This window comes from Carassius carassius, chromosome 10 (assembly GCF_963082965.1).
Source record: "Carassius carassius chromosome 10, fCarCar2.1, whole genome shotgun sequence".
In the NCBI taxonomy this organism is placed as follows: Eukaryota; Metazoa; Chordata; class Actinopteri; order Cypriniformes; family Cyprinidae; genus Carassius; species Carassius carassius.
This window is the reverse complement of record NC_081764.1, coordinates 14,899,458-14,925,937: the sequence shown is the minus strand read 5'-3', so window position 1 is coordinate 14,925,937 and position 26,480 is coordinate 14,899,458. Positions and strand designations below refer to the sequence as shown.

General features: G+C 36.2%; 1 protein-coding gene across 1 annotated transcript; it reads right to left on the bottom strand.

Moving 5' to 3' along the window:
• On the bottom strand, positions 1 to 26,263 carry LOC132151848 (leptin receptor-like). The gene is made up of 20 exons (XM_059560287.1): positions 25,971 to 26,263; positions 21,578 to 21,630; positions 20,372 to 20,424; positions 18,766 to 18,960; positions 16,034 to 16,151; positions 15,480 to 15,673; positions 13,004 to 13,149; positions 12,132 to 12,270; positions 9,434 to 9,706; positions 9,240 to 9,345; positions 8,942 to 9,162; positions 7,581 to 7,732; positions 7,067 to 7,220; positions 4,900 to 4,976; positions 4,583 to 4,805; positions 3,987 to 4,190; positions 3,791 to 3,868; positions 3,424 to 3,517; positions 2,162 to 2,237; positions 1 to 833 (listed from the first exon to the last, which is right to left on the bottom strand). Coding segments are annotated over exons 2-20 (3,246 nt in total). The 5' UTR covers positions 21,580 to 21,630; positions 25,971 to 26,263; the 3' UTR covers positions 1 to 92.
• Between the last annotated feature and the right edge of the window lie 217 nt (positions 26,264 to 26,480).

Below are 26,480 nucleotides of genomic sequence, written 5' to 3'. Positions count from 1 at the left end.
GAAAAAATGTAATTGTGCAGCCCTAGTGGAAAACCATTGAGACATTATGTGGACCTCCAGTAAACCCACCAAGTGGTGCTGTTGCTTTTATTTCAGGGTGGATTAATGCATTCAGTTCGAAACTGAGGAAGATAAAGAGGAATGCTGTGAGATATATTATTGGAATCGACGGATGTGGAATCTTTGCCTTCCAGAAGAGGCCTGGCATCTACCCTCACAACTTTTTCATTCTTTTCCTGTTCACCCTGTGTTTCCTTGATCTCCTCTTCATCTTCTACCTCTTCGTTCACCTCAAGGCAGTAGAGGTCTTTGGCTACACCCGTGTTTTCTGATGCTTCATAATCTTGATCTGATGTATCCGAGAACTCTTCCACAGAGTTGTAGGAGCTGGAATGGCGGTGATTGACGCTGTCAGAGCACACGTGGTTCTCCAAGTCCCAGAGTCCCCCAGGGAAAGAGCCAGAGATGTCAGAGAAGTTGCCTTCATCACTGGAGCTGCTCAGACTCTCCTGCTGCTTTCGAAGGAGACTGGGCTGATTGGAGAGGAGAATGGTGGAGTACGTCACTGAGGACTGGCCCGATGTTTCTGGGGTAGGAGCAGCAGTGGAAGCCTCCAGAGACAGAGGTTCAGACGAGTCTGCTAGAAGGGCAGAACTGGTAGTTGTTTTGTCTCCAGAGTTATAAGTAAGTACTTCATTGTCTTTTTCACGTTCAAGCGTAACAGGATGTGGTTTCTCAATGATTTCCACCTCACAGATGCTCTCAGAGACCAGCAGCAGTGGACAGGCAGTGAGACCCTCTGAGTGAGGAAACAGGTTCTCCATGGTGTCAATCTGCAAGCAGAAAGAAACAGACATACATATATATATATATATACATATATATATATATATATATATATATATATATATATATATATATATATATATATATATATATATATATATATATATATATATACAAATAAAACAAGCAGTGCATTATTTTCAGGTACAATAGGTGTATTTAGCAGGAGCAATCAAGAAACTGAATGAACAAATATAAAAATAAAACACTATATAAACTGATTCCTGAAGCAACTGTATTAAATTTCTTCAGTCAAGAGCAGTGAGTGATTTTTCTCTTTGTGTTTTGTTGTTTTACTAACATTATTAAATAGTTCACCCAAAAATACAAATTCTGCCAGCTGTCTGTCAATTCTGTCACAGTGTTTTATTTTTATACCACCATTTACTCACTCAAAAGTGGTTTTGAACGTAAACATTCTGAACATAAATGCTATTTTGAGGAACGTGGAAAACCAAACAGTTCAATGTGGACTAGCAACTGTTTGGGTTAACCACATTCTTCAAAATATCTTCTTTTGTGTTCAGCACAAGAAAGAAATTAATACAGGTTTGGGACAACATGACAGTGAGTAAATAATGACAGAAATTAAATTTTAGGGTGATCTATCCCTTGACAGTAATGACAGAAGGCTGCATGTTTAATAAGCCTACTGTCCTTTTAAGACCTGCACACATCTTATATACAGGCATGTATACGGTTTACTTTCATTTTAGACATAACCAACTACATGTAAACCTTGTGTGTTTTGACAGTATTAGCGCATAAGATAATTTAGTTCAATAATCAGACGCTGTTTGACAGGTTTTAGCGTGCGCTTTCGGTGTATGTGGTGCTCAGAAAAAGCACAGGTCCGACCAGTGCGCGAATGAAACATTTAAAAGCACATGCAGATAATTTGAGAGTAATTCTACCGCTGAGTTAACACTGCTGTGAATGCATGTGTGGTTGTACAGTATATGACGGAGGCACCAGAACTGCAGCTGATAGAATGTGCGCTGTAGCACCATACTACGATATTTCTTCAAAAGAAGATCATGGAGACATTTTTATCGTCCACGATCAAAGATAGTCATATCGTACACCCCTAATAAATATGTTTTCATTAATAATTTAAACAATGGTCCTCTGTTTAAATCTGGATCTACTCCATTTTAAGGTAGAACAAATAGCTTAAAAAGCTTGAGTGCTCTGCTCGTGCTAACAAATATAATAATATCTTGAGAGAAACACCTACATAAAATGGTCTAATCTTCTGTCACTGAACGCTAATATGTTTAAGTGACAGTTCCTTTTAATGGTTGGTCACACTGACCTGCCTGAAGTCCATTCCTTTGGCCCAGGAGCAGTTGTTGGGATTTGGAACATCTTTCCACATGAGTTTTCTCATCCTGTGAGAAATATGCACAGGTCAAGCCCTGTTTTCAAGCCAAAACAGTTCTAAACAAATGTGCTGGTGGAATTTGATTTGAGAGGACAACATGGAATTAACTTTTTTTAACTGGAAAAAGTACTATTGTGGATTATGGACTTGTGTTTTGTTTCTTACAAACTTGCAGATATTTATTTTACATATTAGCATTATTTTTTATTTTTGTTATCAGTTGTTTGGACTCTCATTCTGACGGCACCCATTCACTGCAGAGGATCCATTTGCTAAGAAAGTGGTGTAATGCTAAATTTCTCCAAATCTGTTCTGATGAAGAAACTTGTTGGATGGCCTGAGTAAATTAAGCAAATATTTATTTTGTTGTGAACTATTCCTTTATCATAATCTAGAGTCGATCCAGATTTTATCACCTACATTGTAAAATCCAAACTTCCCAAAAATCAATTTGCACTTTTGCCACTTTTTTCAAATACCTAAATTGGCATGTCCTTTTTTTAGTTCACAAAGACACAATATTACCTGAAATTCTAAGCAGATAAGCAATATTATGAATGTATTTGTTGCCTTAGTAATTTTCTCTGGCAGAACTTGTGAAATATCTACCCTCAAGCAAATGAGCATTATTGCAATGTATGTATATTACAATGCCTCACTTTAATTCAAACAACTGGCCTTACAAAATGAATATATACTATAGCTTCCAAAAACACATGTTCCTCTGCTAGATCAAAGGTAATCACGCAGATAAACAGAAGGACTGTGATTTTGTAATATGATTTGACCGTATTCCAAGGATTTTTCCTTCTGGGCACTTTTGAGCTTTGGTTTTACTCTCTAGATTAATCCATCATCCATTGGTAAATTAGGCATGTCACATCAGAATATTCTCTTGCCATTTACGCTTTCTATCAGGAACTTTTTTTAGTGGAAGGACAGCATTTAACTAATTTACTTCAAAAAAGTAACATATCAATACACACATTTTTGGTTTAAATATTTTTTATTGTGTGATAACCATTTTATAAAAGCACTAAGCTACTCGAGGCACGCTGTCTTGTGAAGAAGTCACAGCTCAAGGGGTTGCAGGAACAACAACCTTCAGCCGCGACTTATTCACAATGCACCACCGCCTCTCGTACCTTATTGCTAACTTATTTTGACTGTAAGAAGATAGTTGCAGGACTTACTGGTTTTGTGAAATCAGAAGAGTGACAAACAGCACCACTGACAAGAACGCAATGATCAGTAGGAGTATGTATGCTGCTGGGTTGCCCCTAGTAGCTGGATGACAAAACAAAATAGAAACACTTTTTCTATCAAATCAACATCATTGTCATACATTTTCTTTAAATTAACCCATCTAAAAAAAATTTAGAGAGCCATTTATATAATGTTCTTAGTTGTCAAAAAAAACTTTTTCTAGATAATACGGCAATGTTTGTAAACCAGAGTCCACTCGCCAAGCACCAAATGCACATAAAAATGTCTTCAGGGGTTTAGCTGATCAAATGATGAAGTCAATGCATTAGTTGATGTCACTGCTGTAAAACCCACCAGTGTATCGCACCGGATCCCCTTCACCATCCACAAACACTGGAGACAAGGTGAACTCCTCTGAGCCATAAAAACGGCCTGTACAAAAACAAATGACACTGTCATTGATACTGCTAAGGATTAACTTTCTTTTTTTTCATTACACTGATATGCAAATGTAAGGAATATGTAAAGAATATCAAGCAAAATAACATACGGCAAAGGGAGAGATTTCTCGCTGTGGACTGAACTCTGACCCACTGCAGCCTCTCAGTGAGAGACATGTCCTGTTCAGGGTCTTTGTTCAGGTCTAACCATTCGATGACAAATGACTGAGGCACTGGATGATCAGATAACAGGCTCCAGGAAAGATGCACACAGCTAGCATTTGCAACTACACTGAATGAATGTACGACACGTCCTAGAAAAGGAAAGAAGGACATTAATTCATGTAAAAAAGGGAATATAAATAATTTCTATGTGAAAAACACTTAGGATGCAAAAGTAGATAATAACAAGAATGAGCAAAATATCAGATTACCTTATTGTTATTATTATATTTCATTGTATAATAACCAAATTCATTTTTAATAACCAAATCAAATCTCCTTCCCCAACAATCCTTTTACCAAACAAACAACACCAATATAAAATCAAAACAATTACCCAGAAAAATTAGGACTGAATGAAATAAAACACCAGCAATAAGCACATAAATAAATAGACACATATTTCGTTTGAAGGCAAACAAAAACAACTGAAACAATCAAAGAATTCTGTGTGATTTGAAGGGTATGAAGCGAGCCAGCTCACGTTTGGGTTGATGCAATAAGGTGATGTTTCTATTCCGAGTAGAGATGCCTAAAGCATTGCGTGACATTACAGTGACTGTGTGCGCTTCCTTCCTCCACTGGAATGAGTGAAACTGAACCAAGGTTGTTTCATTTGACCACACGGCTCTGCCTGAGACCTGGTGTTCAAACACCAGACCCTCCACGCAGCTATATGGATCTCCTGCTAAGATGGGCTTGTAAAAGTGACAAAAAAACATTCAAGCTCAATCTTTTTATATCACATAATTTTTTTTTGCTAGAGTTTAATCAATCAAGTCAATCTTCACCAACCTTAATAATAAGTGTGACGTTTGTCACATTCCTAAGAGGATCCTCTTGTATGATGCGCCAGAAGTCTGGTCCCATCTCTGGTGCTGAAATGACACACCATACAGTCACGATTCTTTTGGCCTTTATTAAGATAGGATGGACGTAGAAAGACAGGGAACAATCCGACTGGAGAGAGGGAAATGGGATCTGGGAAAGTTGAGACTTGAACTTAAATCAGACAAATCTTTGTTGCACAGTATGATGGATCACCTCCCTTATTTGTTATATGCAACTTCTGACTACAAACATCTAGTCAAGTCTTCTCTAAAATAAGAAAAGCAAATGCCTACAACTCTGTACTTACTGTAACAGACAAGAAAGACTCTGATTATGGGGAAAATATCAATTTGATCACCTGCTGATTTTGTAAGTTTGCCCACTTACAAAGAAATGAAAGGTCTGTAATTTTTATGGTAGGTTTATATTAACGGATAGAGACCGAATATCAACCAATAAAAAATCCAGAAAAAAAAACATTATATAAAGTGAGTGAAATAAGTATTTGATCCCCTACCAACCAGCAAGAGTTCTGGCTCCCACAGACTGGTTTTGTCTCAATGTGGAGCACATTAGTTCTGTCACTTTAAGTAGTTACTCCTAATGTCAGCTCATTAGGTGTATAAGACACCTGTCCACACAATATGTATCTGTATCTTCCATTCTAACTTCTCCCACCACCATGGGCAAGAACAAAGAGCTGTCAAAGGATGTCAGAGCTTGTTAATGATCTTAAGGCAGTTATGACCACAGTCACCAAGCAAACCATTGGTAACACACTACGCCACAATGGACTGAAATCCTGCAGCGCCCGCAAGGTCCCCCTACTCAAGAAGGCACATGTACAGTACATGTACATTTAAAGTTTGCCAAAGAACATCAAAAATGATTCAGAGAAGGCTTGGGAGAAAGTTCTGTTGTCAGATGAGACCAAAATTGAGCTCTTTGGCATTAACTCGACTCGCCATGTTTGGAGGGAGAGAAATGCTGACTATTACCCCAAGAACACCATCCCTACAGTCAAGCACAGAGGTGGAAACATTATGATTTGGGGCTGTTTTTCTGCTGAGGGTACAGGACGACTTCACCGCACTGAGGGGCAAATGGACAGGGCCATGAACTATAAAATCTTGGACAAGAACCTCCTTCCCTCATCCAGAACACTGAAGGTGGGTCATGGATGGGTCTTCCAGCATGACAATGACCTGAAACACACCGCAAGGAAACAAAGGAGTGGCTCAAGAAGAAGCACATTAAGATCATGGAGGGTCCTAGCCAGTCTGAAGACCTCAATCCTGTAGAAAATCTGTGGAGGGAGCTGAAACTTTGAGTTGGCAAATGCAAACCTTCGTGATTTGGTGAGGATCTGTAAAGTGGAGTGGATCATGAGATGTGTGCAAACCTAGTGACCAACTAAAAAAAATGTCTTACCTCTGTACTTGCCAACAAGGGTTTCTGCACTAAGTTGAAGTACCAAGTCATGTTTTGCTTGGGGATTCAATACTAATTTCACTCACTGAAATGCAAATCAATTTCTAGCCTTTACATAATGTTTTCTTTCTTTCTTTCTTTTTTTTTTTGATATTCTCTGTCCTCTATCCGTTAAAATAAAATTGTATTATTATTATTAGCCCTCTAAATACATCCTTGTTAAAATTACTTTGTCTACTTTATTCCCATCAAGTTCTTACAAATTATAAAGTTACTCAACATGACTCACAGACACAGATGGATATTACGAAGCAGGTGTGTGTTCAGAATAAGTATGAAAAATCAACTGGGCTTTCAAGGCCAAGACTAAAGGTTTTTTTTTTTACTTTTTTTCTTTTTCATTTTTTTTTTACTTTTTAAATCAGCTGCCAAGGTTTTTTTTTCACCTGCATATTCCTTTCACCAATTCCAGTTTTGTCCGTCTTCATTGATTTTGATTTTGTGTCAAAGTACTGTGGGTTTAATCACAAACACTTCTTGGCAATATCTAAGTAATAGTGTTTGTAGAGTTTATAGTTGGCAATTAAATGGTTTGCTATTGTACAGCAAGTGAAAACAACTTGTTATGCTGAGATCAGCATACCTCTTAGGGCTTCTGTTTTATATAGGCTAAGTAACAGTAGCACAACTATACTGATGAAGTTACCTTTCCTGTTGTAAACAACTGAAGTGTAACTCATGCTCCAGTCACTCCAGTATCCAGACCCATTCAGTCTTCTACAGCGAACTTCTACATTAAACTGAACACAGGACTCTTCAAGCAGAATCTCTGCCTGTGGTTCCAAAAGAGGACCCATGACCTGTAAGGGACATAACACTCATCCGTAAATGCCACAGAAAATTGCAGACCTTATACCTAAGTGCAGAGTGCAACCATCTTCCTTCTGAAATTTAAAAAGGGATAAATTGAAAATGAAGTGCTATGAAGTTTAGTGGGCACTGTAAGAGGAACATTTACCATTTTAATTTAGGATTAATTTAGCTTGTCATTTCAATTCCAACCATCTCAATTATACAGATAAACAGATCAGAGCCCAGTAATTCATTGCCTGCCCTCCGTGATAAACACTATGCATGAAGCATTCACTCAAATATATTTTATTCAGCTTTCTGGTTTCATTGTCCACCTGAGACCCCAGCTTCCAGAAACTTCTTCCTACCTTCCATTGTGTATTTGCCATCCCACGCAAAGCCACAAAGCGCAGCTCGTAGTGCATGTCATACACAGGTAAATTTGGGCGTTTCCAGCTCACACTCAGGGTTTTATTCGGCAAAGTGGTTGCTTCAAGGTCTGTGGGAGAAGATGGTTTCACTGAGGGCAAAAAAAAAAAAAACACAGCGGAAACTCTTATTGGCAAGTGGCAAGTAGGAATATATATATATATATATATATATATATATATATTGAAATAAAAATCATTTTAAACTGCAATAATATTTCACAATATTACTGTTTTACCATTTATTTAATTAAATAAATGCAGTCTGGATAAGCATAGGAGACGGCTTTCAAAAACATTAAAACAAAATCTTAAAAAATTCTTTTGAAAAGAAGTGTATGCTTAAAGATAGATTTAATCATATAATTTTTTTTAAAATATACATTAACAGGCAAAAGTTTTTGAAAAGAATTCTCTTCTGCTCATTTGATACAAAAAACAGCAAAAGCTTTCTTTTTGAATATATTTTTAAATGTAATTTATTCCTGTGAATCCTGTGAAGTAGATTTTTTTAGCAAGACTCCAGTCTTCAGTGTCACATGTTCCTTCAGACACATTTTAGTATTCTGATCTGCTGCTCAAAAAAAAACATTTGTTATTATTATTATTATTATTAATAATAATATTTAAAACAGTGGAGTCAATTTTTTCAGGATTCTTTGATGAATAGAAAAATCTGCATTTATCAACCAGTATAATTTTTATTTCATTTATTTATTGATAAATAGATGATAAAGACATTTATACTGTTACAAAGATTTCGATTTCGAATAAATGTTGCTCTTCTGAACTTGTTATTCATCAAAAAACCCTGAAAAAATTCCACCCAGCTGTTTTCAACATAATAATATATGTTAATAATAAATGTTTTTGAGCAGCAACTCAATATTAGAATGATTTCTGAAGGATCATGTGACACTAAAGACTGCAGTAATGATGCTAAAAAATCTCCTTTGAAATCACAGTAATAAATTACATTCTAAAATATATTCAAATAGAAAGCAGTTATTTTAAATAGTAAACAAATTTCACAATATAACTGCTTTCACTGTTTTTTGGATCAAATAAAATAAGAAAAATTATTTCAAAAATATTAAAAACCTTACGGTTCAAATACTTTTAACTGGTAGTGTATTTATGTATATTTCATAAAAAATATGATATACTATTATATGGATGTATTTAATTTAACTGATATATTCCAGACTAATTTGTCAGAAATTCAGTCTATAATTAAAAGCCAACAGAATACTAGCAGTTTGGATTTCATTGGAATGCTGCTGGAAAACTTTGGAACTCACCAACGTCAATGGGTGCAACATAGACAGGAAATGATCTCACTTTCCCACGCCCTCCTTCCACTTCCAACCAGATTTTGTAGCAGGAGAACATGCTAAGGTTTCTTAAAGTGCACTCTCTGTGGTCCCCTGCTCCAGATGGACACTCCTTCACCAAAGACATGCTTTCTTCAGCTTCTTCGCTGCCCTCCATCTCTGATATGGTCTCACACATTGTATATTGTCTAGAACGAAAAGTAAGATCTTTGTAATAAACAACCTGGCTGGAATAGAAATGCATGAACTATAATTGTGTTCATACCTGTAAAGGAGTCTAACTTGTGCCCAAGTGCTCTTATTCCACTCACATCTCATGGTGTCTTCCTCTGAATTCTTGCTCTGGCAGGTAATATGTGCATTAAACATCCCTGAAAAAAAAAAAGAGTATTTTCTAGCTTTTTAAAAAAAAAAAACATTTTATTAAACGTCTGGTTAGAGATCCTCCATAATTCATACCTTCGGTGTATATTTTGGCATAGGCGATGAAGCACTTGAACCTTTCTCCCCACTGGTGGCAGCACATCAGAGTATCAAACCCTGGTTCATCTACCGTCACAGTGACTGCGCTAACCTGCTCGTTGATCACCCTGTACTGGCTTTCCGGAATCTTCACCTGCCCATTAAGCATCCACACAGCTTTACTTGCACTCCAGCTTCGGTTGTGGAAGACAGCCGAAACCGTTACCTCTGTCCCTGGCGTCGTGAAGACTTCAGCAGGGATGTAACTGACTTTGAAGAGCAGAGAAAGATTTGTTTGTCTTGTGCAATGGCAAATTATCATGTTTGGTTTTGTGAACATACAATAAGAAATGAAAGCATTTTCAAAGACCGTTCAAATCCACTGGAAGTGCTTTCTGAAAAGGAATTGTTGGAAAAATTTAGATTTCCAAGACATGTGATTCGACAGTTAGCATTAGACTTGGAGGAGCAGCTGAGGCCCGAAACTTCAAGAAATTGTAGCATCCCTTTCCTGCTACAAATATGTCTAGCGCTACGCTTCTTTGCCACAGGATGTTTTATTAATGCAGCTGCAGATGTAATTGGGGTACGCAGGTCTACAGCATCAAGAATCATTCATAGAGTTTCCTGTGTCATTAACTTTTAAATGCATCATTATGCAAACACATGAGCTGAGTTCTCTGCATGATAGACCCGCGACTAGCAGATCAACGTGCCTCTTCATTTCTCTCCAATACCGTAGGAAATAGAATTAAATGAAATGTGGATGCTGTTAACTGTGACAAGATGACTGACAGGGCAGTTTAAACAGCGACAGAATTAAAGTTAAAGAAGCAGCTATGACGAAGTAGTATGTCCCAAAGCTTGCCTACTATTCTTCTACATACTCAAAAGTATTTATGTTTTCTTTGCAAAAGGAATACATACTTTTAGGGCATAGTATAAGTAGACGAATTGGGATGCAGCAATGGACTTATTTTATGCAACAGTCTTTCCCCACTGACTTTAGTTGGTAAGGCTAATTCTTAGATGTAGTCTTGAGACAATGGCTATTTTTATGCAACCAGCCCCTGAGCTTAGTTGAAATGGTGACTTGCGCAGCATGGACTTGGAAAATATACAACCCAACTGACACATAAAATATTATATATAGATATATATATGATCTGCATACAATCATGTACAAAAATGGCAGGTGCTATGCGAGTAATGCATCAAAGTATGAAAACAGAAACAGAATCAAGTCTCTTGTGATGTTAAATCAAGCCAAAACTGTTGAAACATTAACTAAAGTGCAGCATTAGTTGGCAGCAGTATTTCAGACTGACTACTGAACTCAACTGATTTTTTTTATTTCTTTATTTCATGGGAACTGTTGTGGTGTGGGCATTTAAAAGCAAGAAAAGAAAGAACAAGAACAAAATCACCCACTTGAGTAATGTCAGTATTCTGCGAAGATAACAAAATGAAGCTCTATTCTACCAAGAAACAGTTTTACGTTACAGTAAGTTAAGTAAGAATTTTCTTAGAAAAAGTTGCTTTATTCATGTTACCAAAGATATTTATTTCATAATACTGAGCCATCTGACAAACTTACAAAAACCCACAGCAGTTCACGTGAATCTAGAGTAAACAATTTTATGTTCCCTAAAATTTTGGTCTGAATCAGTATGAATCACCTAGCTATTTCAAACCTATATTTAACTGCTATAGGTGCAGTGCTCACATTCAACTTCAGTCTCAGGCCAATAAAAGATCTTTGAATTCACTGAACATGATGCCAAGCAAAAGACTTTTAATATGCAAACTGGGGTTCCATTTGAATTATGAAGGCTTTTAACAAAAAACATATTTACAAGGAGGAATCTAAACCTTACTAATAAACCTAAAAATGCCAAGTTAAAAGAACTCAAGCACAGTACATATACTGTGGCCTTGTAAACATTTACAATTTATTACCCTATTGTCTTCTAAGAATTAATCTAAATATTCTATTGTATTTCTAAATTGGTTATTATGGACATGAACAATTACTATACGCAGTTTAAGAGTATTAAGTATGTAAATACAATATGCGTTGCAAATGCAATGTCTAACCTCAGCTTGCAAGCAAATGGCATATTAATGCTTTCGCAAAACATTAGAAAACGGACTGTTTGGCATTGTAATTAATTCTGAAAATGAACAGTGAATTGGATTCACCTTTTAGAGGACAAATCAAAGTGATATTGTGAATGCATAGCAACAAGTCAAAGCACTATACAGATGCAGAGCAGCAGAGAGTATATATATATGAATGTAATTATCAAACGTCAAAGTCTTAAAGTGGAGGCTTAGGGAAGACGACGGAACTCTCTGAAAGATAAATATAACTGGAACAGCAAAAGCACTCATTTGCATGAAGGTTGATGTACACTAAAAGCCGCCTTTAGACTGAATGATGTTAGGTTAAATGTGTTGACCTGTGCACTCTGTTGTTGAGAACAGAAGGCTGTAAGTCATGGGAACATGTGCATCCCAGACAGCAACATTTTGAGTACCCTTTCAAGAATGTCAGTATTTGCATATATTTACTTATGCACTATACCTGATGAGCCATTAAATGAAAGGAGGTCTTTGATTCATTCATTACCTAAATGTACACACGTGCAGCATGAACAGAGTTAGTACATACAATACATGTACAGATCTTTACCATCCAGTGTGAAATAGAAGGGTTGGCTCCATTCACTCCAGTAGCTGAAGTGGCTTTGGCAGCGCACTTGGACCGTGTATCTGATCGCAGAACTGAGGTCATTCAGAGGCACCCAGGAACCACCTTTGACCTTCACCATCTAAAAGAGCCATAGTTCAAGTGATTCATTCACACTGTGTAGGTTAAATTCCTTTGACATATTAAATTAAATACAAATTCTAGCAAAAAACAAAACAAAACAAATAACTAACAGAAGACCTGAGTAATAGTCTAAATTTTTTATTAAGGTCAATTATAAAATGCTTTTATCACATTTTCTTTAACAATTATGTGGGAAAATCTGTAGAAGCTTGCTAAATTAAATGTTAGATTAATTTAATTGAAATTTAACTGTTATTGAAATAGGATTCATTCACAGTTGATATTTTTGTACTTTTGGATATATGATGAAACGCATAATATCAACACACCGACTCTATGATGAAATTATACATTTCTGTGATCCCCTTTTAGTTTGAGATGTACAAATCATTAAAAATGCCCTGGAGACTGGTTGGAACTAAAAAAAAGTGTTCATATGCATAAGGGTTTAGATTTTAGATGCTGTCAATATGTTGAAATTGTATATTTCATAGTCTATCTGAATATACCAAAAGTATGTGGAGCTAAAATCACACTTTAGATCCAAATATGTACAAACTGCAATGAGATCTTTGGATAAACGTAGCTCTTTTCGGTAGGTGAAAGGTACATTTAAACCCCTTTAATTTTGATTCTGTGGAAATCTCTAGGGTTCTGTAACAGTTCTTACAAACATTACTTTGTAATGCTATTACAACACATTCATCACACCAACAAATGAGCTCAATTACCTCCCACTGCTGAAGCGAAGAATTGGATGAGTATCGGATCTCATAGTTTATAGCATAACTGTCAGGTTGTGTGTCACTCCACCTGAATATTACTTCTCCTTCAGTCGTCACATTGTAATGCAGATTGACAGGTGCGTCTGGTCTTCCTATGAAGAGAGGATATTCACAAAATATTGTATTTGTATTAGTGGTGGGCCGTCATCGGCGTTAACGTGCTGCGTTAACAGGACACTCTTATCAGGCGATAAAAAAAAATATCGCCGTTAATCTATTATCAAAATTGGGTTGGGAGCTGGGTCTATACTATGCGAGCTATGATGACTTTTTATTTTTTTAAAGAAGCTTCCCAATGTAAACCTCGACAAGACGCATGCCTGTTTCACACGTACTCCGTCTGCAGTGCGTATGCAGTCCGTGTGCGTTGCGTATGTGGGGCAGAAGCAGCACGGACTCATTGTGTTTTCACACAAGACGTGTTTGCAGTCCGCTACTCGATACGTAAACGATCGGTGCACTGCTGCAGAGGCAACGCTCCTGGAACGCACTGACGGACTGCAACCGCGTGAACGCTGGAATCCGTTAACATGGGTGCGTAAAAAAATAATAAACGCATACACACTGCAGACAGAGTATGTGTGAAACAGGCGTAAGGTTGTTTGCACCTTGTGCAATGTGGAGTCCAACAACAGCTCTATGTCTAGACTTCCCAAAGATAGGACGCAGTTTCATAATGATAAGTCTAATATATATATATATATATTTTTTTTTTTTTTTCTTATCTTCATGAGATGTTGATTTTGACATTTCACTATTCATGAGAGTGTCTTCAATGGCAGTTATCAGAGGGAGGGGAATCCACACACTGCATTTTTTGTGAAAAAGTGGTGGAGGGTGTGAATGAGGCAAATATCAAAAGCTTAACATATTCACACCACATGGTTCAAAGGGGAATACCCGTTTATGAAGACTAGAAAAACACCTTTAGCTAATGGAAAAACAAGCCAGATGTGAGCAAATTGAGAACTGGTGCCTTTTTAATGTTATTTTGAAGTATATATAATATATATAGAATACATAAGTATATATCTGTTGTTCACATTCAAGTATTATTTTGTATCAAGTATATAAAGTATTTATGTGTGTCTAGAACAAGATGGCCTCAGCAGCCGCTGAAAAAAAAAGGCACAGCAATTTTCTTTATTTTAATAATAGCAATACCATTAATACTAATCAGCTGAGGCTTTATTAACAGACTAACATTTTCTTTTAAAAACACTACCTCGATGACATTAAAACATAATAAAGTAAATGGCTCCTGTTGTTGCAATTAATACAAAGAGGCTTACGCTGATTGGATTTTTAGTAATTTACTGTAGTTATTGACTCATTTTCTTCTTTTTCAACAAGCGTTCAATGTACTTCAAAGAAAAGAAGGACATGAAAAGGTCAGAACAATTTGTTCACTTAAAATTAAACAAAAGGAACTATTTAGCTACAAAAAGATAAATCTGATATCATTTACTCATCTTTATGTCATTCCAAACCCTGACTTTCTTTGCTGCATGGTACAAAAAGGGGGTTACGCAATGTTGCTTTAATAAAAAAATAAAAAATAAAAAAAAAGTGTAGTACCTGTACAATGACAATAAAGAGCTTGACATAAGGTTTGGACCTGGTTAAGTCATTTAACCATGCTATTGTGAAATTCCAGTTCAATCTACTGACTGGAAAAACACTTGAGAGACAGATGTGTATTCTTCAGCCTCCAATCCCAAAGAACAAACACAACCTAATAAAACACCTGTTGCCCTGGCATCAGTCTCCATGAACTCACGCATTTAACGTGTTTCATAGTAACAATTTGGCTACAATCATGTATATATAGTTGACTGTGAAGAATTTTAGTTTGCAAAATATTTTCACTACAAAAACTAAACTAAAATAAGCTACAAGCTGTATGATCAGTCATTTGGTCACTTACGCAAACGTATTACTCTAACATTTTATGTTGAATAGTTAATGAAGGAAACTTTGAAGGACAATTATAATAAACAATACAAACAAATGTATGGCCATTTCTACTTGAGTTATCAAACAAATAAATGACAGTTTAATCAATCATGAACAAAAATGTAGCAGTTTTCCCTAAGACAGGTGTGTGTTATGAGACCATGTTTAAGACCGATACATAAAAAACAGGAAATAACTAAATCTGCAGTGCATTTTACCAAAAGGAAACACATCACTTCTAGAAACTTTAACCCCTTAATTGTGACATAGCTGGTTTTACTCTGACAACATAAGATCAAAATCAGCATTATTCACAGAACTGTTCAGGAACTCGCTTACTGTTCAAACAGCCAAAAAAGATCGACAGAATGATAAAACGGACGGATGGGTGGACTGACAGACAGATACAGTAGATAGATTAAAAAAAAACTGTCAATAAAATTGTACATCATAATGCAGTTCTTACGCAGATGATGTGTGCTGACTTGCATCTTGGGTGACAGTGCAGTAGTCTCGTTCAAAGTAATGCTGATGGTCAATAAGACAGTTGCGTCATTGCCATGAAGAGAAACAGAGCACATGACAGTTTCTTCCCCGGCACACTGAGCAGCATGAGACCCAATACTCATGATTTCATCTGAACTTGCATTCATCTGTACACTAAAAATAAAAAAATAAATAAAAACAATTTATACATAAAATCATTAATACAACTGAAAATCCATTACATTAGATTAAGCCTCTAAGGAAATCATGCAAACAAAAATATTTATCATATGGTGCCTTAAGTTTGGGATCAATACAGGCTAATCTTTATCACAGGGGAAATAGTCACAAAGTTATCAGATCATTTAAAAGTTGACCATTAAAAATATAGTATAGCGTCTAGATGCATTACATTACAAAGATGCATAACCCCCCACATACACTCTTAATTTGTCGTGAATCCAATTTAAGCATGAATGGGAGCAGCAGCCAATCAGCAGTCTGTGGAGAGCAGAATAAAAAGCGAGGACTCACACTAACTGAGGTCTAATGGTGAGCAGACTTGCAGCGGCTGCTGCTCTGTGGCTCTTTGCATTACACATCAAATTTGTCCGTTCACCTTCAAGCCAGCACAGGATGTCCAAACAGTTTCCTGAAAAAAGATTGCATTCCTATGTTAGCTTCTTTCATCACAGCCTATCGCAGTTACAATCCTCTAGAAATAACATGCAATTTTTTCCTGTCAGGACACAGCCTCATTGCATAGTGTGCAAATAACATGAAAGATACAAACACGATGCTTTGAATCAACACAAAACATAAATTATTCACCGTCTAGTTGAAATTCTGTCAGGATAGTTTTTAAGTTTTAAACTTGCACTATCGCAGGAGTCCATTAAATGTAGATGGGGAAATTATTTATTTATTTTTTTATGTATAAAGGGGTCATATGATGCTTTTTTAAAAGATAATTATTTTGTGTATTTGGTGCAACAAAATATGTTGACATGCGTTAATGTTCAAAAAATCCAAATACTGTACATTATTGTAGGTCCTTTATGCCCCGACTCTCTCAAACGCATCGTTTTCTATGAAGTCCTTCCTTCCGACAAGCGCAGTCTGCTCTGATTGGCCAACTGACCCAGTGCATTGTGATTGGCCGAACACCGCAAGCACTTGTCGGAAATGTAACGACTCATAATTACCAGCTTCATCTTTCAAAATAAATGTTAAGACAGTTAATAATGTCCTTAGTTTTCCCGTCATCCAGAAAGGGGAACAGAGTCACGTGACAAACACAGTGATGAAGCTCTCTGTGTTTGCAGTACACAAGCCACGGACAGTTAAGACTCCACTCTGACGGACAGTTTCTGACTCCACTGTGATGTCCGTCTATCTCTCTCTCTCTCTCTCTCTCTCTCTCTCTCTCACACACACACACACACATACACGCGCACGCGCACACACACACACGTGACGCACATTTAAACATTCAATAGCAAATACTTAAACTAATATCAAACATACTTACAGTAGCTGATTCAGAAGCACCAGATTGTCGTAGCAAAGTCAGAATTACCTCCTCTCATAGGTTCACGATACGGTCATCCATAAAATGCATTGGTGTTCTGTTGTAAGTAATCTTAAAGGGTTAGTTCCTCCAAATATTAAAATTTTGTCATTAATGACTCGTTCCAAACCCGTAAAATCTCTGTTTATCTTCGGAACACAGTTTAAGATATTTTAGACTTAGTCCGAGAGCTCTCAGTCCCTCCATTGAAGCTGTGTGCACGGTATACTGTCCACGTCCAGAAAGGTAAGAAAAACATCATCAAAGTAGTTCATTTGACATCAGAGGGTCATTTAGAATTTTTTGAAGCATCGAAAAATACATTTTGGTCCAAAAATAGCAAAAACGACGACTTTATTCAGCATTGTGCTTTTGCTTTTGCCTAGATACACACAGCGTCTCCCTGACATGGCTGCTTCAACACTGCGGTTACTGAAACCATGCCTTCTTTCTTTCTGTGAACATTTGGGCGGCATTACGCAAATATTTCCACATCGTGACGTACACATGTGTGTGGGGGTGTAGCAGTCTTATTTTTGTTAAAGTATATCTCTTTGGATTTGACACTTTAGTCTTCGCAACTTTACAGATCTTCTTCATGCACCAAGAGCTTCTAACACTCCAAAGAGAAGGGAAAATTTTAAATCGCATCATATGACCTCTTTAATGGATGCTTTATAATGTTAGGGAAAAATAAACATCTATCTCTGAGTATTTGTATTGATTCCTTTTCTGTTTTTGCAGAGCCACTTCACACTTTAATAGAATTGCAAACCTTAACTTATTTTCCACTTAAATGCTATAAATGTATTTATAGACTTTAATTATTGGCCTACCGCGGAGAAGAGAAACTAATGAGAATTGATTAGCAAGTGTAAAGGCACCCATCTACTTGTCTGGAGAGGTCAATCCTCTCAGTCTCTCTGGTTCACAGTTGTAGCTAAGACCTCTGACGCAAATATAAACAAAACTGCTTTTTGAGACCTTAAAATGGCAAGGAGATCTCATAAATTGCCTTTCCTTTATTTTGGACATTTTTTCCATTTTATACATTTTTTTTATGTTTTTGAAAGAAGTCACTTAATGCTCACCGAGGGTTAATTTATTTGATCATTAATACAGTAAAAACAGCAATATTGTGAAATATCATTACCATTTTAAATATATATATATTTTTATATACTTTCAAATGTAATTTATCCCTGTGATGCGAAGCTGAATTTTCAGAAGCCATCACTCCAGTCTTCAGGGTCACATGATCCTTCAGAAATCATTCTAATATGCTGATTTGGTGCTCAAAAAATATTTCTAATTTTTATCAATATTTAACAGTTGTGCTGCTTCCTATTTTTGGGAAAACTTAAATACTTTTTTTTTTTTACTACTTTTAGTACTTTTTAAATTTCATTCAATGTATTGATCATTTCTGTGGTCTAAAAGTCATAATGTAAACAAACATATCGCATTGGCTGTCAAAATGCAGATGAAATGCAGACGTTTACATGTGAAGAAAATCAATTGCATTTTATAGCCTTTCACTGATTTTTAAACAGTATTAGCTTAATTATGAAAATCAACAATAATGTGACTAGCAACAACGGTTTTAACAAATATGACATTAATATAACATTTTATACAAATGAAAAAAAAGGATTTTAAATCATCTTTCTTCATTCCAAAAGAAGATTGATTTTACCAAAAAGGGTGGGTGAAGTATTTGAGAATTCTGGTTTTGTAGCATTAAGTAGTTGACACTGTCCTACAGGATGGGGTTCTGAAAGACCATCGCCAAGTGTCTGAGCAAAGGGCAGCTCACAACATAGCAGAGCCTTCCACTTCAGGTCTTCATAAACACCTCCCCGGCCATCAGAAGAACTCAAAGGAGAAAGACCTGGAACACGAGGATCTCAATGTGAGTGACACTCATTTGCCATACTATTCAAATTGAACAAACAGTGGGGAAAAAAAATCTCAGAGAATACAGAGACCTTACAGTATGTATGAAAGAAAAATCTATTGACAGAATCAGTTCTCAGAAGTGCTCAGAACTGACCATTCATCTGAAAGCTACTCAAGGGCGACACAACTGTGTAGGACTGCAACATAAGCAAGCCATCATACATTTCGAAACAAAGTTAACTTTTTTTAGTTAAAAAGTGTGATCTGACTCAAGAAAATATTTTTAAATAATGTGCACACTTCATTTATTAAATGTAGTGTGTTACACTTTCTGCACCACTATTGTTATCACATGGAATTGCAAGTTTCCCAAATATCTATCTTTCATTGGTTGGTAAGACAGATGACCCTGCCCCCAAATAAAGGGCAATGGTTGCATTACTGTTTTATGTGTCAGGCTGTAATAGTAGCAAAAGTGACATAGTATTTACATTTTATGTCAAATGGTATAATCACAGCGGTCCCTGCATATTAAGCAAGGATAAATATTTTGACATACATATACACACATATACATATACATATATATATATATATATATTTCTGGCTAACTCTGATAAGACAATATTTTTAAGGCTTATATTACCCTTTTCCAAAATGAGCTAAACATAAAAAAATTAAATAAATAAATCATTTCAAATGCTCAAAGTGAATTTAGGCATCACAACAAAATAACTTATGGTTTAATGTGGAAAAATGGATATTCATTTTGAGATTTTCTAAAGATTATTAGCAATGTTAAATTATTGTGTTAAAGCATTAGATGATGGAAAAAGTAATTAAAATTTAAATAGGTGAAATGCATATTCACAGTTAATTATGTAATATAAACACAGATCAGTACTGACAATAATGATATTTTTTTTTACCGATAATCAATATGGCACTGATATATTGTCCATCCCTTTCCATTTAAATAATTACAATAATATCCATTTTAATTTAAATTAACATTTAATTTCTAATCTGTACATCTGTCTATATGTGAAACCTCCAGTCGACCGTTAAAATTTTATAGTCTGATTCACGATGTGGGTGCAATCACCTCCCTCCTACACCCCTTACTTTTAATCTACCTCTCTCTCTCTCTCTCTCTCACTACCTCTCTGTCTTCTTCTATCTCTCTGTCCATTCATCAGTCTCCTGCACTCTGTGCGTTCAACCATAACCCACACTAATGCATCTCTGAGGTGGGCAGAGGGACTGCTGACAGCTGGTGTGTGTCCAGCATGCTATTTAGGTCTTTTCTTCGACAGTAAATCAGTAAAAAAAAAAAGACGCTACATACAGAACTTGAATGAAAACAGGAAGTGTAATTTTAGCTTAGTGCAACAACAACTCACCTTGTGAAATGGTAATGAAATTCACAAGAAGTGCAAGCATGATAAACCGAGTCCTGTGGGAAAGAGAGGACATCTGTAAAATGGTTCAGTATGGATATGACTCACTGTCATCTTCCACACTGGAATGGTCAAATATTTCAGCTCAAACAGTGTAACAGCATTTAGTTAACTCAGTATATGATTCCAGTGCTGCCTGAATCAAAAGCACTACTGTTGTTGATTTTGAAAATGCTTCCAGGTAAATAAGCTAGATTTTTCTGATAATTTTCTGATTCAAATCTTAGCGGTGCCGATATAATGCTATGTTGCTATGTACTGTTATTTTAGTGCTATTTACATACTATAACCATTGTTTCTTTTTAGCTTGCATTTTAGTACTTTATGTGCTTCTATCATTTATATTTCTTTTTTATTTGTCTATTTACTCCACCAAAAAGTTTCTGGTCCCCATTGACTAAAATAAGAAGAAAGCAAGTCATATAGCTTCAAGCAACTTGAGGGTGAGTCAATGATGACAATTTTCATTTTTGGGTGAACTATCTGTTTAATTGTAGTTCACGAGTTTGCCTGCTCATCTAGTCCTGATGGTGCTTCTGTACATAGAGGGAGAATAACAAATAGAGAAGGTGGAGTGCCGGAAGAATTGTCGATGGCACGGCACAATGACTGCTGCTTACATAGACTCGTAGTGATGATTGACAGGACTGAACAATTAGACTCCTCCCAAATCTACATTTGGAACTTCATTTGAGGACAAAGGTAAATTAACACACACAATGAAACATCCAATATCAGATGATAAATATCAACTGATCTGTAATATGAACAAATAAAAAATATGGTACCGATATATCGTGCATCTCACAGTCTATTTTCTGTTTTCAGTAGACAATTTTAAGTCAGATTGCTTAAAACCCAACAGCATGTCTCTACCCATCAAACTACAAACTCCATCTCATAAAGAACATTTGCCTTCCATAACATCACGATTTCAAGAAATGGGAAATATTGTGCAATACTGTGCAATGTGTGTGCAATAATTTACTTGGCTAGCTTTATATATTCCACAACAAAATTACTCACAGAAATAATAATTCCCCCTCAGTTCATTAACCACTTTGAAATGGGTAATCAATTAAATGAAGCAAGTCAAATGAAGGCATTCTAAAATCGAAGCCCTAATCAAATCTAATTAGAGATACTTACATTATTTCATATGACTGCGAGCATCATTTGTGTTCTTGATGGAGTGATGGAATCTGCAATGAAAGAGACAATAAGAGAGGAATGGCCTCTGTGTGGGAAGATAGACTCATTTGATTTGAACTAAAACACTGAAGAATAAGAAGAATGCAGGAATAGTTTTACTCTCTTAAGGGATGGAGAAGTCATCCCTGAGTCACTTAATGGAAAATAAAGCAGGCAAGAGAGTTTGGCACGCATTAGACGTATGAGGCAGTAATCCGACACCGGCTTCAGAGTGAATTACTCTGCTCTGACTATTTGCTTTTGATTCACTGGCTTATTCTCTCTGATGAGATAAGTCACCTTTCTTGTACAAGGCAATAACAAGCATGACTGCTTCCCACATTTCCATATCCTCTGTTCCTGGATGTACTGAAATGCTAAGTTAAATTAATAAAGTTTTGATTCTGTGTCTGCGCAAACATGTAAACGACAACAACACCCATTTTATTCTGATAAATATTGTGAAATCTAAAACCTGTTTTGCCACAATGCTGCAATGATCAGTCTGAACACAAGTGACCTAGTGAACTAAGTAAATATATGAAAAAAATATACTGTAAAAACCAATACTTCATAACCCGCCTTGCATTCAGCAAGTAAAACACTACAGGCCCCATAATGCAATGCTTTCCACACCATCTGTTTGAGCCACCTGGAGATGCTGCTGAACCAAACATGAAATAAGATAATAACATAACATAAAAACAGGTCGGACGTGAATATGCAGGGAGACAAGGCAAGTGGCCATTCACTTCACTAAAGCCTTTTTTCCAGGAAGGCTCTTGTGAACATTTCATATATTCATGTAAATCCCCTATCAAATATCAAAACAGCTTTGATGATGTTCGATTTTGTGTCAACAACATAAAACCAAATGCTCACCAAAATGAATATTAACTCGGGCAGAATACTAGAACATCTCAAAGGTGATATATAGGTGTAATATTGTGAAGCCACTCAATGGAAAACAGAGACCAGATGTTCTGGGATAGGTTTTATGTTTAACCTACATGTGAATTAAATGGTGCAGAAATTGGCACAAAAAATAAATAAATAAATAAATAAAAATAAAGGAGGGTTAACCCTTAAATCACCATTTTCAAATGACACAATGGTGATAATTAAACCCATCAAGGGGTTAGAACCAACAATCTTGCAGTTACAAGCCCAGATCTTTTAACATTTTTAGTTACAATGATTTTAACAAGAACACTAGGAATTGATTGATGTATCAGTTAATAAGCTACTGGAATTATCTTCTCATTTACTACAATGTCACATATGTGATGCCACATCCAAACGATATCCTCTAATTGATTAGGTTCCTTTAAAAGAAATGGTTAAAAAAACCACATAGGTTAAACATAAAGCCTATCCCAGAACATCTGGACTCTGTTTTCCATTGAGTGGCTTCATTACATCACTATTTCCCTCCTCACTTAAATAGTCAAAGCAAGCAACACATTGAGTGCATAAGCTTTGAGATGTTGTAGAATTCTGCCCGAGTTAATATTCATTTTGGTGAGCATTTGTTTTTATGTTGTTGACACAAAATTGAAGCATTATGAATAATATAATCAAATAAAAAAAATGTATTTCCACTAAGATCAATGGTACGCAAGCTGGTATAGTATTCTCTCATAACAAGCCACAGTAGTAGCAAACTTGTTCTGTCATATTTCTAATAACTAATTGCATTATATTATAATACAGTTTATTATTCACTGGTAAGCACAGGCCCGGTTCTACGGGGGTGCTTGAGGGTGCTAAGCACCCTCAAATAAAAGTGAAAGCATCCTCAGATGAAAAATTATTAATAGCACACATAAACGAGATTTTGCCGAAAATAAAACACAGACGGATTTCACACTCTTGCCTATAATAGGATAGCCTACACAAAATAAATAAATTAATAAAATTAAACAAATATATATATATATATATATTAAATAAATTATTTCGTTATGCTTTCATGTTTAATGCATTGTAGTTGTCCTTTCGTGATCGCGATACGCAAAAGGTGAAGCTGTCTCTTTAATTGCCCACTTTGCTTGCGTTCGTGCTTCCCGCTCAGAAATTTTGTTAGCTGACTTTCTGAGACGGGGCTTTAGGTAACGTAAAAATAAGTGTAAATTTTTAATCATCATGGACATAAGAAAATGGCTCAAGAACGCACAAACATCTACATCGCAGGGACAAGCATGTGAAGAGTCAGTGGCTACAGTTCATATTTACTAACACAGAAGTTTAGCCCGAACCTCGCGTCATTTTAATGACGTTTCTCCAACATAATGTTCTCCAACATAAATGCTTTCAAGTCTGGATTCGCAAGCCGTTTGAAGGAAGGTTACAGTACTGAATATATTTGGATTAGCTTCTTCCTCCTCCTCCGAATCACAACCTGTAAGTATTATTATTAATAATTGTAGCATGCTCAATAAGTATTTTGTGTAACGTTATGTGTGTTGTGTAACGTTAAGCTAGCGCAGCTTCTTGGTCTTTTGCTGTCAATTGTTTTGAACTGCTTGTCGTTGTTATTGGAGTTGTCATAAAGAATATAGCAGCAATACCTTGGTGTAATAACGTTACTGCAGCAGTGCTTTATCAATATGTTTATGCATAACGCTAACAATGAATGACTGATTGGGTGTTGATGTGTTGTCATGGTTGTCATATTGTACAGACCCGGCAGTCAGCGCTAGTGCATTATGGGTAATTGCTTGTTGGGAGTTGATTTATGCGTTATTACAGCAATATGGTTGGGGTTTGTGTTAGTAAAGTTACGTGTGTTTATGTTCAAGTTAGGTTGGATGTTCTTGGTACATTTTCTGCCTTGTTATGTAAAAATGTGTCTCTCACCGTCATGGAGAAAGACGTGTGTAAGGCAGTGACTTTTGGCCATTCTAGGAGTGTTCAATTGAAGTTGAAGCCGGTTACAACAAGGGTATCACCACAGTGTAGGTAGGCTATGTGTGCCATGTTTTAATGTTTTGCAAAGTGAAGATTGCTGCTTGTTTACATGCTATTCTGTAATTTACTGCCAGATCGTATATTGTTGAACATAACAGCAATTACAGTAGTATTGTTGTATACAACATCCCCAATTTTGAGATACTATGTTTCAGACTGATGACTGAGCTATTTCCTACGATTATGTAAGCAGCCCCCTCACTATATTCAGAAGCACCCTCAGTGATTTGGTTATAGAACCGGGCCTGGGTAAGCATAACATTTTGGTATATTGTATTAAACCATTCATTTTAATAATGACTTCCAGAAGTTTAAATAGCTTTAGTGTAAAAGTTGTTAGTACTATATTCCTTTGTTCTGTCCTTCCTCAAGATTTAATTTTGTGCTTGATTTTCTCACAATTTCCATACACTGTGCAGCACTGGAAGTTCTGAGGCCACTGAAGCTTAATGTGGAAGTTATCATCCATAATCGATCACATAATGCTGATGGCTTTGACTAAAACATATTTCACAGAAGGTCTGTCTTTAGAGGTTTATAAGTTTTAATAAAAAAAATCGATTGGAGAAAATTAATGGGATCTTTTACTTCCAGAACCAACACTCCATTTAGAGATTGTCATTATTGCATCCTCATGTACTACCTAGTTGCTGACATCTCATGGTGGTAATACACACTCCAAAAAAATCAGATGTTACTTATAATTATAGATTGTCCACTAGTAGTGGACAATCCATAATTTTTAAAAAAAGGTGTGAACATATTTATGTAACTTTTATTTGTAACTTCCCCCCATCTGTTAAATCCTCAGTTCAGTCCACATGATCTGACTATCAGCAAATTCAGCCCTTCTGTTCATTATGATCGGACATGTCCGAAAGAGATGACGCTCAGTTCAATGAGTCGGTTCAGTGAGTAGTTGACTCACGAACTGCTCGGAAAGATTTGTATACCACCGGTTCAAAAGATTCACTAAACGTTTCAATTCAAAAGAATGATTCATTCACGAATAGCACATCGCTATAATGGCCACGGAAACAATGACATTGCTCCAGATATAAAGGAGGAAACCCCAAGATAATAAATTTTACTTCCAAAGATATTCAGCTTGCTACTAAGCAAAACCACAACATGAATCGTGTTCATTAGACTGGAAGAACAGGAGACTGTTTGAATAAGCACGCACAAAACAGGTCACTTAACTTCAAAAGGTGAGTAAAGTAACGTAATAGGAAACAAATTAAAAGTTATTCCTTGTTTTATGATCTCAAAGATCTAAAAGATCTCAAGCGCTATTAAGTGGTTTGCTGAAAGTGAAGGACAGTTTGCCTGAGATCATCCGCTTGAACTCACAGAGTGAAATATGTGCAGAAAGTCTCACCTGAGATGATCCGCACTTCTGGCTGTGATCGTGGATTTGATCCAACAAAACTGGCAAAGTCTTACAGTACGAGTCCTACTTCGCTTAAAAATGAGGGTAAAGCTCCAGATCCAGAGTTAAGCTCTTCCTCCTGTATTGAAGAATGCCTGTAGTCGGTTCTACAGACTAGAAGAGGTGTGTGACTTTACGAGTGTTTCTAGAGCTCTGCATCCTGAGCTCGAGTCTCGCGCACACTGCCGCCGCTGCTGCTGTGAGCTTCCCGGCGGAGGGAGGGGCATCATCCACGGAGAGTATTGCGTCACACAATAATCTTCATTGTTTAATTTTTGGCAAGGGAATGAAAGTTTGCAGCAATTGTTTTATTTAACAACGTACAAAATTTTCCTAGAGGAAATGTTTGAATACTTCTTTATTCTACTCTATTCCTGTGAAATGCACTCTAAACTAGTCTAAATATATTCTGTCCATGCTGTTGAGCAAGTGTTTAATGTTAATTTATTTATTTTCAAT

Bases quoted from the DNA above. Each gene is read 5' to 3' on its own strand.
- LOC132151848 (XM_059560287.1), bottom strand. The intron at 18,961-20,371 runs GTGAGTTGTTGT...CTCGTGTTCCAG, and splicing joins TTTCATTACCATTTCACAAG to GTCTTTCTCCTTTGAGTTCT. The intron at 834-2,161 runs GTCAGTGTGACC...TTCTGCTTGCAG, and splicing joins AAGGAATGGACTTCAGGCAG to ATTGACACCATGGAGAACCT.